The 18087-nt window shown below is 42.8% G+C and overlaps 1 protein-coding gene across 2 annotated transcripts in view; it reads right to left on the bottom strand.

Moving 5' to 3' along the window:
* Positions 1-18087, bottom strand: part of LOC109905805 (galactosylgalactosylxylosylprotein 3-beta-glucuronosyltransferase 1-like) — a 93078-nt gene that overhangs the window by 3354 nt on the left and 71637 nt on the right. The window contains exons 3-8 of one of the 2 annotated variants that reach the window (XM_031791019.1): positions 10645-10805; positions 9826-9968; positions 8211-8282; positions 7601-8112; positions 1332-1628; positions 59-165 (exon numbers count right to left, since the gene is read on the bottom strand). In XM_031791019.1, the coding sequence (XP_031646879.1) occupies positions 79-165; positions 1332-1628; positions 7601-8112; positions 8211-8282; positions 9826-9937 (1080 nt within the window). In that variant the 5' untranslated portion in view covers positions 9938-9968; positions 10645-10805 and the 3' untranslated portion in view covers positions 59-78. The remainder of the gene's footprint in view (positions 1-58; positions 166-1331; positions 1629-7600; positions 8113-8210; positions 8283-9825; positions 9969-10644; positions 10806-18087) is intronic. The other variant, XM_020503422.2, reaches the window with a different exon arrangement.

Consider the following 18087-nt stretch of genomic DNA (forward strand, 5'->3'; position numbering starts at 1 on the left):
TATATAAATTAGTAAAATAAGTCTGAGATGTGAATAATTGAATAATTTATCTCTTTACCATCGCCCGAGGAGACAACGTCAAATCTCCACATTGAGGTCTGTAAATCCTTTCTTTCCCTCATTTACAAGGACAGGTTTTTCTGTCCTAGTGTGCCAAACGAGAATCTGTAGAGAAGTATCAGAGAGAAGAATCAGCATCAGGCAGCACTCTCAGGATCGAACACACACCCATCCACTCCTCCTCTCTCCTTTCCTCTCTGCATGGGCGGTGGTGATGTTCTTCTGAGCATGTACTCCTAGATATAGCAACAAGAGCAGTACAGAAGGTACAATAGGAAACCTATCTATAAGAATGTACTCCTGTGTGTCAGCTCGACCTTGCTCAACATTTTATGATAGTGAATAGAGAGTGCTCCTGTAGTGGAAAAATAGAAACTTGCTCTTCTTTTTTGCTCTTTGTAAGTGATGCAACTCGGTTATTTTGGGTGCATCACGTAACTATAGCCCCAATCAAGCCTTTGGAGTGGGATGATTTGGCTCTGGAGACCGGACTCACATCCAGGAGAGTGATGGTGGAAATGAATCGACGTATAGAGCTCATTTTCTTCCCCTCAGTCTCTGAGCAGCCCTACCTTTCATCTCCTCCACCTCAGTAATGAATTATGCATGGGGTGTGTTTGAGCTGCCTCCACCAGGAGCCAACTCCCACTTTACCCAGGTGTAGATGAGGTTAATAGTCACACTTGCGTCTGAAGAGGTAGATTATAAGGAGGAGAGTTGCCGGAGCACGACTCATCCCTCGCCCTGTGCTCATCTGGGCTGAATGCATGCTAGGATGCCCCCCCCCCTTTTCATCTACTCCCCTCCAGGAGTCCTGAATATAATCAGGCTGAATATCCCATTATGTGAGTGTGAGTGGTGGTGGGCTAAGGCCCCTGGGTGACTCCTCTCTGCCCAGGGAGAGGCTTAGCAGCTGGGGCTCGGGCCAGGGCCAGGCAGGGAACAGCGAGGCCGGAGATGAAATGGGCATGAAACACCACACAGTGGCCTGAAGCCGTTTACAATCACACCCACTATGTGAGGGGAGCCTGCCAGTTACCTAATGGATCCACTGACATTTTTAGCACCTGGTTATATATGAAGTTGTTTTGGAGAGAGTGAACTTGCCACTGCCTCTGCACTAAGGTTGGATTCACCAGAGGATCATCAGAGTATGGATTTCACATTTGCCTGACATTATATAAAATACCAACAAGTAATATTATTATATTCTGGTGTAAAATGACAGAGTATAACATGCAAAAATAAAGCATTTATTTTGCTCTATCTACCTTAGTGCAATTAGATGCTTTGGGCTCCAGGTCGTTGAGTGTGACCAGCTCCCGGAGAAGGCTGCTCTCCTGGTAGCCTCCCTTCACTCCTCGCAGCTTGAAGTAGGCCTGGGGCTTGAAGAGGATGAGCCGCAGGTTGATAGCGAAGCCCGCCATGTCGATGGCAAAGGGCCGGTGAGGGTCAAATACAGTCTTCCAGCCGTACACCTTGCCTGCTGCGTTGACCTTGGGAGACTCGTAGCGCAGACCACCAACAAAGGCCACAGGCCATACAGACACCTTCCTTGTTGACCTCATCTGGATAGAGAAGAAGAGAGGACAGAGAGAGTTAAGCATCTTTACACTGTTTGTATTTTTAATGAACAGGATCAGTGTATCAGTGTCTATATGAGATGTGCCAACAAGGCAATATACATTCATTACAGGAGACAATAGTTTTAATTCCAAACATTGATACAAATCGAGCCAGATAATCTGAAAGCTATGGTGTGTATGTTACATGTATCACAGAAGCCTTGCAGGGCCACTGTGATGGACCCAGCCTAAGAAGAGTAAACGTGGACAGAGCTAAGTGGGTTTGAGGACCAGGGCCATTATAGAGAGTGGATTGGGAGAAGAAGAGCAGGTTGGTTGAGGAGATGCTTGAAAGGTGCCGAGCCTCTTCCATTCCTCAGAGGCTCAGGTTTGTCCTTTAATCTTCCAGTATCAAACGATCTCCTGGCCGCCTGCTCTTTGTCGACTGTATTTCTGCACCCCTAGCAGCGAAAGAGAGCCGCCCAAATCATGAAAGGAAGTGTTCTAATGAGGAGGGCTGAACTGTTGAGTAATTTATCCACACTCAATGCAGTAGCAATAATAAAGGTGCTGGTGTTGTAGAAGTGCTTTTTAAATGAGGTGTTTAGCAGGGAGAGGGGATGTGTGTGTGTGTGCTGGGTGGGACAACACTCTGGAAACGGGGCTCGCTCTGTGTGTGTCCCAGTATTCTAGCCGTATCTGATGATAACCCACCAGCCCAGGGGATCAGAGAGGAGATGTGTGCGTGAGAACAGGATGGAGGAGGCCCGGGTTTATGAGTGCAGTTTGGAAACACATCTGGGCCACCGAGACCAGGACTTTGCCAGGCTAGTCACCCAAATAACACTTTGTATGTATTACAGGAATTACATTCCTCTATGTTTTAATACCCAATTCAAATGAAACACTCTGTCAATTCATAACAATTTGTAAGACTCTTATTTGTATGAAATTGACAGAGATCAGTCTTTAAAATCAACCAGCTGCGTTTATTCTCGAGAGTACTGCCCATGATACATTTTACCACAGGTTATAAACTGAAAATGACGTCAGCGTTTTCTAACTGTTCTGTCTCTTCTTGACACTGGTACAAAGGCTGTATAGTTCTCAAGCCTTCCCACATCGTCTATCCTAATTTAGATAATTTATGACCGAGCCAAGGCCAGCCTGTGTAGATAAGCCTTCTAGCCAGTCTGGCTATAAGTTCATTCATTTCTACCAAGGAACAGACAGTCATTGTTCTAATTCTTGATTATATTTACACACATTATATTCAGTACTAGGATTATAACGAAAATTCATACATATACAGTAATATAATAGTATTCTGATTAGTCAGTCCTGATTGAAATGTATACACAATTAGTCATTATTGATAAAAATTCTCTTAACAGTATGATAGGGTGTTAGTGATGACATCACCCTCTCCCAAGGGTCATGTGATTTTTGTACATAAGAAAACTGACCTTTATCACAAGTTTAGATCATGCATCTTTCCTACGAGTGAAATAGCTGTTTTCCTCAATGGGTAGGTTCTGGAATGAAACTGGCTCAAGCATCGTCAAGGGGGTTGCCCCTCTCCCTCCATGCTACAATGTGAAAATGAATGTTTCCAATGCTGCCACTGACGGGAATCATTGCTAAAACAGTACCCCGTCTCTCCTCTGTTTAGAGCTGAGCAAGTGAAAATGCCATAAAGTGATGCCCAATTTTCGTGGACTTGAAGTGTTTATGCTAAGTGTTCTTAACTCTCTCTCTCTCTCTCTCTCTCTCTCTCTGTGTGTGTGTAAGCTATGTTTCCTTTACTTGGGGAGGCCCACAGAGACAGCCTGCCTATGTTCTTGAAGTCGGAGCACAACAAAGGGAACTAATCCCAAACTCTCCAGGTGTATTAATCCATCTGAAGCGGAGGAGATGGGGATCTGTACTGGTTCACAGAGGCTCTAAAGTTAGTTGTCATCAGAACAGGCTGATACTGCTATCGGGTGATTATCTGTCTTTAATAGATGGAATAGGCTTTAGTCCATAGAGAACACAGTAGAAAATGGTTAGTTCAACTCCTAAACTGTGGCCCATTTTCATCAGTACACCACATGATTCCTAAACCAGAAGCAATATCATTATATATACCTTTTATATCCAATACTTATTTTATCATTTAAAAAAGTATTACATTTAGGTGATATTGTATTCTAAGTGATCTGGTTCACAATGTTGAATGTGGATACTGAAGGAGAATAGAGAAGGATAGATATGATAAAAATAAAGAAGCAGACACTGCCTGTAAATACTCCTTGTGGCTTTGGAAAGGCAACAAAAGCATTTTTTTATGAAAGCTTAGTAATTAATCCACCCCTTTACAGTGATGAAGTTTAACTATGGCAGATGCATATTTCATGAGCTACACTACATGACCAAAAGTATGTGGACACCTGCTCATCGAACATCTCATTCCAAAATCATGGGCATTATTATGGAGTTGGTCCCCCTTTTACTGATATTACAGCCTCCACTCTTCTGGGAAGGCTTTCCAATAGATGGTGGAACATTGCTGTGGGGCTTCCATTCAGCCACAAGAGCATTAGTGAGGTTGGGCACTGATGTTGGGTGATTAGACCTGGCTCGCAGTCTGCGTTCCAATTCATCCCAAAGGTGTTCGATGGGGTTGAGGTCAGGGCTCTGTGAAAAACAGCCCCAGACCATTATTCCTCCTCTTTAAACTTTACCGTTGGCACTATGCATTGGGGGAGGTAGCGTTCTCCTGGCACCCACTAAACCCAGATTTGTCTGTCGGACTGCCAGATGGTGGATCATGATTCATCACTCCAGAGAACGCGTTTCCACTGCTCCAGAGTCCAATGGCGGCGAGCTTTACACCACTCCAGCCGGTGTACTTGGCATTCCACATGGTAATCTTAGGCTTGTGCGCGGCTGCTCGGCCATGGAAACTAATTTCATGAAGCTCCAGACGAACAGTTCTTGTGCTGATGTTGCTTCCAGAGGCAGTTTGGAACTTGATAGTGAGTGTTGCAACCGAGGACAGACGATTTTTACGCTCTACATGTTTCAGCACTCGGTGGTCCCATTCTGTGAGCTTGTGTGGCCTACCACTACGTGGCTGAGCAGTTGTTGTTGCTAGACTTCACAATAACAGCAATTACAGTTGATCGGGCAGCTCTAGCAGGGTAGAAATTTGAAGAGCTGACTTGATGGAAAGGTGGCATCCCATGACGGTGCCACGTTGAATGCCACTGAGCTCTTCAGTAAGGGCATTCCACTCCCAATGTTTGTCTATGGAGATTGCATGACGGTGTGCTCACCTGTCAGCAACGGGTGTGGATGAAATAGCCTAATCCACTAATTTGAAGGGGTGTCCACATACTTTTGTGTATCTATAGCGTATTTTACTTTTAACAATTCACAGCTGAGTCTCTACTAGAGGTCGACCGATTAATCGGAATGGCCGATTAATTAGGGCCGATTTCAAGTTTTCATAACAATTGGAAATCGGTATTTTTGGACACCAATTTGCCGATTTTTTTTATTTATAATTTTTTTTACACCTTTATTTAATCTTTTTTTTAACTAGGCATGTCAGTTAAGAACACATTCTTATTTTCAATGACGGCCTAGGAACGGTGGGTTAAGTGCCTCGTTCAGGGGCAGAAAGACAGATTTTCACCTTGTCAGCTCGGGAGATCCAATCTTGCAACCTTACAGTTAACTAGTCCAACGCAATAACGACCTGCCTTTCGTTCGTTGCACTCCACAAGGAGACTGCCTGTTACGCAAATGCAGTAAGCCAAGGTAAGTTGCTAGCTAGCATTAAACTTATCTTATAAAAAACAATCAATCATAATCACTAGTTAACTACACATGGTTGATGATATTACTAGATATTATCTAGCGTGTCCTGTGTTGCATATCATCTGACTGAGCATACAAGTATCTAAGTATCTGACTGAGCGGTGGTAGGCAGAAGCAGGCGCGTAAACATGAATTCAAACAGCACTTTCGTGCATTTTGCCAGCAGCTCTTCGTTGTGCGTCAAGCATTGCGCTGTTTATGACTTCAAACCTATCAACTCCCGAGATGAGGCTGGTGTGACCGAAGTGAAATGGCTGGCTAGTTGTGTTGTGGTGCTGGTTCGAGCCCAGGGAGGAGCGAGGAGAGGGACTGAAGCTATACTGTTACACTGGCAATACTAAAATGCCTATAAGAATATCCAATAGTCAAAGGTTAATGAAATACAAATGGTATAGAGGGAAATAGTCCTATAATAACTACAACCTAAAACTTCTTACCTGGGAATATTGAAGACTCATGTTAAAAGGAACCACCAGCTTTCATATGTTCTCATGTTCTGAGCAAGGAACTTAAACGTTAGCTTTCTTACATAGCACATATTGCACTTTTACGTTCTTCTCCAACACTTTGTTTTTGCATTATTTAAACCAAATTGAACATGTTTCATTATCTACTTGATTTTATTGATGTATTATATTAAGTTAAAATAAGTGTTAATTCAGTATTGTTGTAATTGTCATTATTACAAATACGTTTTTTATTTAAATCGGCCGATTAATCGCTATCGGCTTTTTTGGTCCTCCAATAATCGTTATCGGAGTTGAAAAATCATAATCGGTCGACCTCTAGTCTCTACCCATGTCTCTCGACATGGAATGTTTCCTATGGTTTGGTCTGGACTTATAACGGAGTGTAGAGAAGCAGAATTTTGCTTCTGCTCTGGGTGAGAGAAACTGCTTAATATGATGTAATGGAGCAACAACAGAAGGTTAGGTTGGCCATTACAGTTCCTTGCTGTACGTATTTGATTCAGCCGTTGTTTTTGTAACCTGTCGTATTATCATATTACTGACAACTCTGGGCAAGAGTTCATGACATTACACTCTTAGAAAAAAGGGTTCCAAAAGGGTTCTTCAGCTGTCAGCATAAGATAACCCTTTTTGGTTCAACGTAGAACACTTTTTGGTTCCAGGCAGAACTCTTTTGGGTTCCATGGAAAACCCTCAGAACCCTGTTGGGTTACAATCTGGACTCAAAAGGGTTCTTTCTGGAACCAAAAAGGGTTCTTCAAATGGTTCTCCTATGGGGACAGCAGAAGAACCCTTTTAGGTTCTGGATAGCATCTATTTTACACGAGTGTATGAATGATTTAATTTGTACCAGTTTTCATATTTCAAATGTCAGGTCAAGCTGGCATCTTTCCATTCAGGTTAATTCAAGTCCAGATCACAACAACATGGCATATCCAACTGCAATCTCTTAGATCGATGTCTACTTTCAACCTCTTCACATGTAGCTGTTATAGCCATCCTCTCCATGACTTACACCTGTTAGCAGGTCGATGAGAATGGTCTGATATTTACTGCTCTGTCAGTTGGGTCGGAGTGGTTTCTCACTGACTCTCTATCGGTCAGCCCAGAGGCAGCTAGCTCAAGCTCAGCCCTATAGGTTGTTACTCCCCCCTATAAAGAGTGCTGGTGCTGGGTGTAAGTGATGGAAGGATTATTGGGAGAGGGAGAGCACTCTGCCTGATTTCCAGGGAAAGGTATTAACCGACCCATCGATATGGATCGCACCATTTACAACCTGCCCCCTTCACACTAACAAGACCTGAGGCTAATGCCTCAGGGCCTAACAGCATCCATTCAAGCCAATCTGTCTTGAGTCAAAATGGATGGCCTGAGGCACTGACTACTAAGTTCAAACTGATCCTCGGACCACTGTTGTTGGCAATGGGAATCAAAATATTTCAGGTAATAACCACAATATATTACTACTGTACTAGGAGTAGGAGTAGCCACCATTAATGTTGAAATAAATAAAATAACAAAAATATGTACATTATGTGCCGTAAACTCCCCACTACCATTATATTCAGTGACACAAAAGTGAATCTAGTGGACCGTATGTGGCCATGAGATGCCAGTGAGCCCCAGGCCTGTACTGACCTCCTCAAACAGCTCCAGGCTATAGGTGTTGTCGTCATCAGCGAAGTAGACGATGCCTGCCTGGCTGCTGTTGGAGTTGAAGGTCTCTCTGAGCCAGCGCAGTGCCAGGTTCCTCTGCATGGTGCCCCGGGGTATCCTGGGATCCCGCGTGTCCGCACGTAGCTTATAGTTCCTGGGAGTCTCCACGTTCAGGTGGGTGTAGTTGAGACCCGTTTCCCGGAGCATGCGTGTAACGAGCGGGGTCCTCCTCTGAGAGTCTTCCACCAGGATCCAGTGCAGGTTGGCCACGTGGAGGAAGGTGTTGGCCAGCCGCGTCAGCTCTGCCTTCTGGACTGGGCGGCTGTAGGTTGGGGTGATGATGTGGATGGTGGGCAACCCATCGGACCATGGCGGTGGCCGCGTGTACACATACTCCGTCCTCACCACCTCCACTATGTCCTTATCAGAGGAGCAGTACTCCTTAGAGTCGCTGGACTGGCCCGCCTCCCTCCGCCCTCTGTCGGCTCCGTCATCTGCAGGGAAACAGGAAGACATGTAAGGCATTAGCACGCCCCGGGAGCGGGGTCGCCCGCTGTATAATCTCAGGTGACACAATGCAAGAGGCAAGTACCTGCGAGTCGGTGTCGATGGACTGCAAGCCTCTCTGGTATGATAAAGATCTCTTTTACTAGGTGGTGACAGGCTGCAAAAAGCGAAAGCAGGCAGCGTGAGGTGAGGGGACATCATGGCTACAGTTTGGTTAGGGCAGCGGCTCCCCTGGCTGCCCCTACTCATTCAGCTGGAACAGCCGTGGCAGGGACAGGGTCTATTCCAGTAGTGGAGCTATGATTATGTGGCCCCCATAGCCCACTATTATGGATAGAATATCATTATTGGATCATTAACATAGTTAATTTCTCCCCACATTGTTCCATAGCTAATGGCAATCTTTATCGGTGCTAAGTTAGAGCGGAGGATCCTCTTTCAGACATAAAAATGGTATTTCTGCGTCACACAGCAGATTAACACAATCTTCTGATGGCCAGATGTTCTGCGGTGGCTGACAGAAAGCAGTCTGGCAACCCCCTGCTCCTTTTAAGACCAAACAAGGAGAAGGCTCCAGATGATTTGTGGAAACCTGCCTATATTACCTTGATGGCAAATGGAAAGAGACAAAGAACGCTATTGATTTACTGTCACCTTAAAAGCCCAGTGCTGTCAAAAATAAAATTATTCTGCGTTTTTTATATATATATATATATATATATATATATATATATATATATATATTGCCACACTGAGGTTGGTATAATACTGTGACATTGTGAAAATGATGCTAATGCTGTTTTAGTGTAAGAGCTGTTTGAAAATACCAGAAATGTTGGCCTACCTGGCTACATCACCCGGCAGTATACGTTAATAGACCAATAACAAAGAGTTTCAAACCTCTCTGCCAAAAACGGCTTCAGGTTACATATCCCTCCCATTAGGTTCATCCAATTAGGCTCCTCACTCAGAACACTCCCAGACAGTTCTAGCAAAATTTTTATTAAAAAAAATAATAGTAAGGTACTTCATTGTTACGCAGAAAGGATTTGATAATTGAGATAAAAACAGCTGCATTGGACCTTTTGAATATGGTTCTGTTCACCAGACAGAGTACTGTACTCACACTGTTGGTTTCTTATGTCACTTAGGGTCACATTTATGGGGGGGGGGGGGGGGGTTCATAATGTGAGAGTGTGGTAACATCTCAGGCTTGTGTACAGTATGTGGAAGCCGCACAAACACATTGACTCAGGAGATTCAATAAAGCCTGCCTGGGAGCTATTAGGGAACAGTGATTATTATTTCAGATGATGATTAAAGGGCATTAGAAATTAATTTAGTCTCCTTTTGATTTGAAAAGTCTGCTACAGTTTAACTGCTAAATAGATTAGCTGAATGACTGCTGAAGACCATAGCACCAAGCACAAGCTGCAGATGGGGCTGTGTGAATCAAAGGACACTTACCAAGAAGTGCAATTTTGATAGCCTTAACTGACAAATGACCTATGTTACAGTCTGATAATGCACACCACCACATAGGGATCTGTAACAGACCCTGTGGAAGGCATGTGTTGTACTGTATGTACTGTACATTATATTCGGTAACTGGGCATGTGACCTGATTGGATTGGATGGATTGGCTATTGAATATTTCTACACCATTCAACAGAGGACCTATGAGAAAGTGGAGGATGTACCCTTGCGGATGGCGAGCAGTGGGGCGATTGCGCTTTGGTGCCAAACGGTGATGAGCAGAGTCCACGGTAACACTATCAACACGATGGCAAGAATGTCTCTTCTCTTCGGCATCTCCAGGATTGGTTTTATGTCTCGTCATTACCTGCCAGGAGAGAGGAGGAGCGACAAACATGTCAGACACAAAGGCCTCTAGTTAAATTATCCACTCTGAATTCTATTTCAAAATGACAAGATGTGGTGGGTTGGCTGAGAGAGCCACTGACTCTTTCTACCCTGAGGAAGCTGACAGTCTTTTAGCACAGCGATATAATACCTCGTCAATTCTGTTTATCTTCCCGGCGTATAAATACTCCATTTATACACATGCTGTCAGGCAGAAGGCTTAATTTCCAAAGTGTGAATGCATCTGACACATAAACATAAGCCCCATAAAAGCCTTCCACTGATAAAGAAATGGGTCAAGAAGAGTTTTAAGCAGTTTTTTACTGCGTCAAGTGGAGAGAAGGCAATGGGAAGTCCTCAGAGGAAATTGCCATTGTCGTGCTGCCTGAGTATCTAGAACTGTATACAGACAGACACTATGTGGAACAAATCATTTTTCCCCTTTTCAATATGCACATTTCATTGCTTTGGAATATCACTGATTCGACTTATGGATCAATGTGTTTGTGCTGTGGAAGGCATACGTGCTGTGAGACTACTATGGTATCATGCACTCATTAAAGCCTATCATAAGCGGACCTATGGCCATATTACAATGGCTGAATGTATTGTGCTAAACATGTTGATGAGTATGGTAAATGACTATGATTCCTCACCCACGGTTAGAACTGGATCACGGCACCATCAATGGTGCAGCTGCAGGAGCCAGGCCCACACAGCGCAGCAGCAGCACGTCTAGCTGAGTGGTGTGATCGTCCACGACATCTCAACCAGCCATGCCTCCTCCTCACACACCCAGGAAACACCACCCGGAGAGCTGGATGGAAAACAACCGGTCAGGGCTTAGTCACCGCATTATGTCATCAGTCAGTCACATTATAGGAAGACATGACATCAGTCACATTAGGATGCCATTCAGACCAAACCCTTCCAGAAACACAGCCCCATGTTTACCAGCACTCCAAAGATGACAACATCAACTCAGTGAACTTCATTCTTTTGTCAACTCTAGGAGTCAATAAATGTACTCAAGTATCGGAAAAGGTTGCCTAGCAATCTACCTCAACTGCATGTGCATCCACAATGTAATGTCCCTGTCTCAACCATCACAGAACTACCATTCAAGAGCAGGAGCGGCGGAGGACTACATTACAGAATTCCAATTAGGGCTAACGTCATTCATCACTGGGCAAAAACTGGTTGAATCATCATTGTTTCCACGTCAGGGCTCCCCAACTAGCGGGCCAGGGCCCAGGTTTTAACCCCCCACTCCCCCTCCAAGTTTCCAGAGAAAAAAGCAACTAATTTTAATTGTTTGACATAAACACCTGTCAAAACACCAGGAAATCAACTCCATGTGATTTACATTTTGGAAATCTGTTTCCAAGTATTCCCAAGCATAATAGAGAGATATGTGATCGTATACAAATATAAGCAAGGTTTGAAAGAATTATGTTTTAGTCAAATATTATGCTTGGGCTTCTTGCGGTCAATTTGCAGTCTGCACATTATTTGTGTGATCATGTCACTGACCCCCAACCATCCACTCAAGAAAATATTCGGCCAGTGGCTGAATCTAGTTGAGGATCCCTGATCTATGTGATGATGTTGAATCAACGTGGAAAACGTATGGGATTTGCAAAAAGCTATCAACGTCAAGGCAGTTCTATTTCTTTCACCTAACTTTGAACCTAAATCCAATGGCAGGTAACAATTTCTGTTGATTTCGAAGTGAATTCAGGTTAGTTGACAACTCAACCAAATGTGAATCGAAACTAGATGTTGAACTGACGTCTGTGCCCAGTGCCCAATCTGTGGCAGTGACAGGTTGTTTTCATTTCTCCCTAAGATATGGATACTGGGAGAAGAGCATACAGCCACTTCTCTTGCCAAGAATCTGGTGCTGTGGATGGAGAATGGTGATGTTATGAAACAATTAGCATCCTATCTCATCCAAAAGCATGGGAATGAATGAATGCCACGGTGAGCCAGGATGTCTGTGTATGCTGCAGCTCAGATATTGGTCGGCTGCAGATCGACTGGGTGTATAATTTTAGACACTTTGTGATGGAAGATCAAATGAACTGCAAAGATGTTTCTTTTATATTCTTCAGAGCAAACAACAGGGGCCCAGTTTTTTTATTGAGGCATAGTATAAATGCAAATTGCCTCTGACCTGGTAATTTGGTAGGGAGTTTGAAATGCACAAGATTTCTAAACAATCTCTCCTCACAACGACCAAGCTCGTCCAATTTACAGAATGTTTTCTGAGAATTCCGACCAAGCAGATGAAAGCATGGCAATCAGGAACACTATTTTGAATGGACTCACTGTAAGTGGAACAGATGGAGAATACTTCACTGTATTGACAAAAATATCTGTGCTTTCTTCTATCATCGCTGCATCCATGCTCACACAGTGATGCACAGGTTACATGTTTCTCAATGGGAGTGCTGCAAGAGAACGTTTCCTTTCCTCAGCTCAACACATTGTGATGGATCAGAATAAGACAAACAACCTGGACATTGTACAGCACAACAAACTGTCAACATTTCAGTCTGCCTTTCCTTTATCAAAGAGAACTAGATAACAGATGCATCCTGACAGACTTCAGCTTCTCTCTACAGTGTTATGTTATACATCTTGATTGAAAAGGATGAACATGCTATGGTTTTAATAATCAAGAAATCATTAGAAAAACAAAGTCAAAATATTCCCAATTTCACATCTGCTGACATGAGAAAGCTGAAGACGCTGAAGTCTAATCTCTGCATGTCTCTCAATGCCCAATGTCTGAGCTCAATACCAGGTAAACTAGGTAGTAGTCCCAGCTCAATACCAGGTAGACTAGATTGTAGTCCCAGCTCAATACCAGGTAGACTAGGTAGTAGTCCCAGCTCAATACCAGGTAGACTAGGTAGTAGTCCCAGATCAATACCAGGTAGACTACGGTAGTAGTCCCAGCTCAATACCAGGTAGACTAGGTAGTAGTCCCAGATCAATACCAGGTAGACTACGGTAGTAGTCCCAGCTCAATACCAGGTAGACTAGTTAGTAGTCCCAGCTCAATACCAGGTAGACTACAGTAGTAGTCCCAGCTCAATACCAGGTAGACTAGTTAGTAGTCCCAGCTCAATACCAGGTAGACTACAGTAGTAGTCCCAGCTCAATACCAGGTAGACTAGTTAGTAGTCCCAGCTCAATACTTGGTAGACTAGGTAGTAGTCACAGCTCAATACCAGGGAGACTAGGTAGTAGTCTCAGTTTAATACCAGGCAGATTAGATTGTAGAACTGGGTAGAATGTGCTGGTGTTTTTCTCTCCCCCCACTATGGTGAACAGTAGAAATGGCACTGCTTAACAAATGTGAAAATGAAGGAATACAAATGTGTGTTTGATCTGGAGACTGCTAAAATCAATGTCTGACAGTGTGCTCGACAGCGTTTCACATCAACAACATCTAACCAGGCGTGAAGGGAGGAATGGAGGGAGTACCTGCTGCTGGTTAAGTAGCTACATGTTAGTAATGCACAGTACTATAGAGAGCAGCTGCACTGATTGGGAGGTACTGAACTACATAGCCTTTGACCCCACCCCTGATGACTGCAACAACAGGAAATGGGAGAGGAGCACACTACAAAACACATATTTCCATATTTTGTACCTACAAGGGGTGAGAATAAGGGATGTGAGGTGCAAATGTACCATTTGAGGGTAGTAAAATTCCAATTTATGATAGTATACAGCTATTCACATTGAAGTTACATAATTTAAACTTTACACAAGTCTGACACATCGTTATCTTCTCTCATCCTTTTTCCACGTCTCCGGTCTATATGAGAATGTACAGTATGTCACAATATACCACAAGACTGTTATTATTATACATCACACTGTTAAACAGTCACCACTAGCCGGCCTCCACCCATTACCCTGCCCTGAAACTCAGACATGGTCCCTAGCCGTCTACCAGCCAGTACTCTACCCTGCACCTTAGAGACTGCTGCCCTACATAGAGTCATTGAACACGAGTCAATTTAATCATGTTTACATCCTGTTTTACCCACTTTATATGTATATACTGTATTCTAGTCAAGGCTCATCCTATACAACTACTGCTGTACACCTTTTCTATTCACATACTGTCTCTACATATCATTCACATACATGTATATTATTTATATTCCGAATTTAGGTCCGGAAGCAAATTTCCTGCAATTCTATCAATTTTGCTCTGGGGTTTTGTACTGTGTATTTTTATACTGTATTCTCAACATACACTACCGGTCAAAAGTTTTAGAACACCTATTCATTCAAGGGTTTTATTGCTTAATTGCTTCGGCCAATTATTCTACAATGTAGAAAATAGTAAAACATAAAGAAAAACTCTTGAACGAGTAGGTGTTCTAAAACTTTTGACCAGTAGTGTAGGTCATTCTAATATTTCTACTACTGTTCATTGCATTTTAGTTACACTGTTTAGATATATGTATTTACTGAATTTTTGTCAAGGCTCACTAAAGCAATGTAAATATACTTCTTTACATATCATTCCTAGTATTTCTTGTGTAAATTCATCCAGTGCATATACATATAGATTACATATAGATTACATATACATTACATATACATTACATATACATTACATATACATTACATATACATTACATATACATTACATATACATTACTGTTTTTATTTGATCTGTATTTAACTATTCAAGTCAGTTAAGAACATATTCTCTTTTACAATGACAGCCTACTGGGAAACAGTGGGTTAATTGCCTTATTCAGGAGCAGAACTACAGATTTTTACCTTGTCAGCTCTGGGATTCGATCCAGCAAGCTTTCGGTTACTGTCCCAACTCTCTAACCACTAGGCTACCTGCCTCCCCTGTTACAGTGCTATTTGGATTGTTAATTAGATTCGTTCTGACATTTCTTGATTTCTTGTTGTTCTTTCAGTTTTTTTATTGATTATTGTGTACCTGTTTGACATTTTACTGCATTGGTAGGAGCTAGTAACATAAGCATTTCACTGCACCCACTATAACATCTGCTAAACTGTGTGTGAGACCAATAAACTTGTATTTGATTTATATCTAAAAATGGAATCAGCACCCTTCCCTCCCCTCCCTCAATGACTCATTCTTACGAATCTGCAAGGACAGGGTAGATGAAAGCTTTATGGAAGAGACTCCTGTTGCATATTGGAGGGTTACTGTTGATTCCTGTTGCCTATTGGAGGGTTACTGTTGATTCCTGTTGGATATTGGAGGGTTACTGTAGACTCCTGTAGCCTATTGGAGGGTTACTGTAGACTCCTGTAGCCTATTGGAGGGTTACTGTTGACTCCTGTTGTATATTGGAGGGTTACTGTAGACTCCTGTTGCATATTGGAGGGTTACTGTAGACTCTTGTTGCCTATTGGAGGGTTACTGTTGACTCCTGTAGCCTATTGGAGGGTTACTGTTGACTCCTGTTGCCTATTGGAGGGTTACTGTAGATTCCTGTTGCATATTGGAGGGTTACTGTTGACTCCTATTGTATATTGGAAGGTTACTGTAGACTCTTGTTGCCTATTGGAGGGTTACTGTAGATTCCTGTTGCCTATTGGAGGGTTACTGTTGACTCCTATTGCATATTGGAGGGTTACTGTAGACTCTTGTTGCCTATTGGAGGGTTACTGTAGATTCCTGTTGCCTATTGGAGGGTTACTGTTGACTCCTGTTGCATATTGGAGGGTTACTGTTGATTCCTGTTGCATATTGGAGGGTTACTGTTGATTCCTGTTGCATATTGGAGGGTTACTGTTGATTCCTGTTGCATATTGGAGGGTTACTGTTGATTCCTGTTGCATATTGGAGGGTTACTGTAGATTCCTGTTGCATATTGGAGGGTTACTGTAGATTCCTGTTGCATATTGGAGGGTTACTGTTGATTCCTGTTGCATATTGGAGGGTTACTGTTGATTCCTGTTGCATATTGGAGGGTTACTGTAGATTCCTGTTGCATATTGGAGGGTTACTGTAGATTCCTGTTGCATATTGGAGGGTTACTGTAGATTCCTGTTGCATATTGGAGGGTTACTGTTGACTCCTGTTGCATATTGGAGGGTTACTGTTGACTCCTGTTGCATATTGGAGGGTTACTGTTGATTCCTGTTGCATATTGGAGGGTTTCTGTAGATTCCTGTTGCATATTGGAGGGTTACTGTTGACTCCTGTTGCATATTGGAGGGTTACTGTTGACTCCTGTTGCATATTGGAGGGTTACTGTTGACTCCTGTTGCATATTGGAGGGTTACTGTTGATTCCTGTTGCATATTGGAGGGTTACTGTAGATTCCTGTTGCATATTGGAGGGTTACTGTTGACTCCTGTTGCATATTGGAGGGTTACTGTTGATTCCTGTTGCATATTGGAGGGTTACTGTTGACTCCTGTTTCATATTGGAGGGTTACTGTTGACTCCTGTTGCATATTGGAGGGTTACTGTTGACTCCTGTTGCATATTGGAGGGTTACTGTTGATTCCTGTTGCATATTGGAGGGTTACTGTAGATTCCTGTTGCATATTGGAGGGTTACTGTTGACTCCTGTTGCATATTGGAGGGTTACTGTTGATTCCTGTTGCATATTGGAGGGTTACTGTTGACTCCTGTTTCATATTGGAGGGTTACTGTTGATTCCTGTTGCATATTGGAGGGTTACTGTAGATTCCTGTTGCATATTGGAGGGTTACTGTAGATTCCTGTTGCCTATTGGAGGGTTACTGTTGACTCCTGTTGCATATTGGAGGGTTACTGTAGACTCTTGTTGCCTATTGGAGGGTTACTGTTGATTCCTGTTGCCTATTGGAGGCTTACTAAAGCGGCAACATTCCATGTTCGTAATCGAGCCTGCCTCTGACGTTTGAGATACCGTTGGCTCCCATCTGCTCATATGTCTGGGATACCAATAATAACACCATCTTTTCCTAGCCATTTCACCAGGGCATCATTTTGATGTACTCTCTATTCAGTTGGAGAGCCACAGAGGAGATATTTTGTACTTGTCTGTCAAATCATTCACTCTTACATATTAATGTATTGGTGTCCTACCAACTAGCCAGGCCTTGGAACAGTTTTCAGTGACGTCTTGGGGACTTTCTAAGAGAGGGGCTGCAATCGGTCATTATCGATGTCCCTGTCACAGAACAAAAAATACCTTTGCCTGGAGGTGTCATTACATTTTCATTCTGGATTTGTGAGGTATTGATTCACACTGCCTTAATTTCTTTAGAAATGACTGAGAATAGACAGCCTGTCTGAGTGGTTTCTACAATCTCTACTTTTCATTGTGTTCTCTATTGTGCTTGTATTGGATTCAGAGAAGCAGACAGAATTAATACAGGTATTGAAAACCAAGATGGGCCAGATACTGTATGAAAGAATTGATTACATTTTTGTAAATAATAGGTTCCATAATGCAAGAACGAGCATTGTTTTTGTCCTGTGTGTGTGTGTGTGTATGTGGGTGTGTGTGTCCATTCATTCATACAGTGCTAGGCTGAAGGTTTGTGTTATAACTTCTAGGTACTCCATACAAAGAAATTGAAATACTGTAACATAATGAGCTACAGTAAATATAAGAAACTGAAGTACACCGAATTCTATTTACATTCTGTTTACTGTACATACAGCTCAGATGCGTCCATTATAATTATAGCCTTCTCCATCTCCAGAGGGAGAGAGACCATACAGGAGAATAGGAGAAAACAACTTGGGCCTATAGAGTATCCTTGGAGCAGAGTATAATGCCACCACACACTGGTCCAATGGCTATGATTCACAGAGAGTGACAGAGTCAAACAGGTCTTTGTGTATAGTCAACCAAGTGCCAACCAAGTCTGGGCAGATGTTGCACTGATGTCTTGGTAATGTGAAATTCAGAGCAAAGTGACTACATTCTTCTCACCATCAAAATATACATTTTACAGAAAGAATTCTATATTTTGCAATGTTCTCTCATGGTTTATTATAAGAATGATACTTTCCCTATTGTAGGCTTATGCTGCACGGAAGTGAGCAAGTTGGCGTGTAATCAACGATAATCCATCTCT

Source organism: Oncorhynchus kisutch, linkage group LG15 (genome assembly GCF_002021735.2).
Source record: "Oncorhynchus kisutch isolate 150728-3 linkage group LG15, Okis_V2, whole genome shotgun sequence".
Taxonomy (NCBI): Eukaryota; Metazoa; Chordata; class Actinopteri; order Salmoniformes; family Salmonidae; genus Oncorhynchus; species Oncorhynchus kisutch.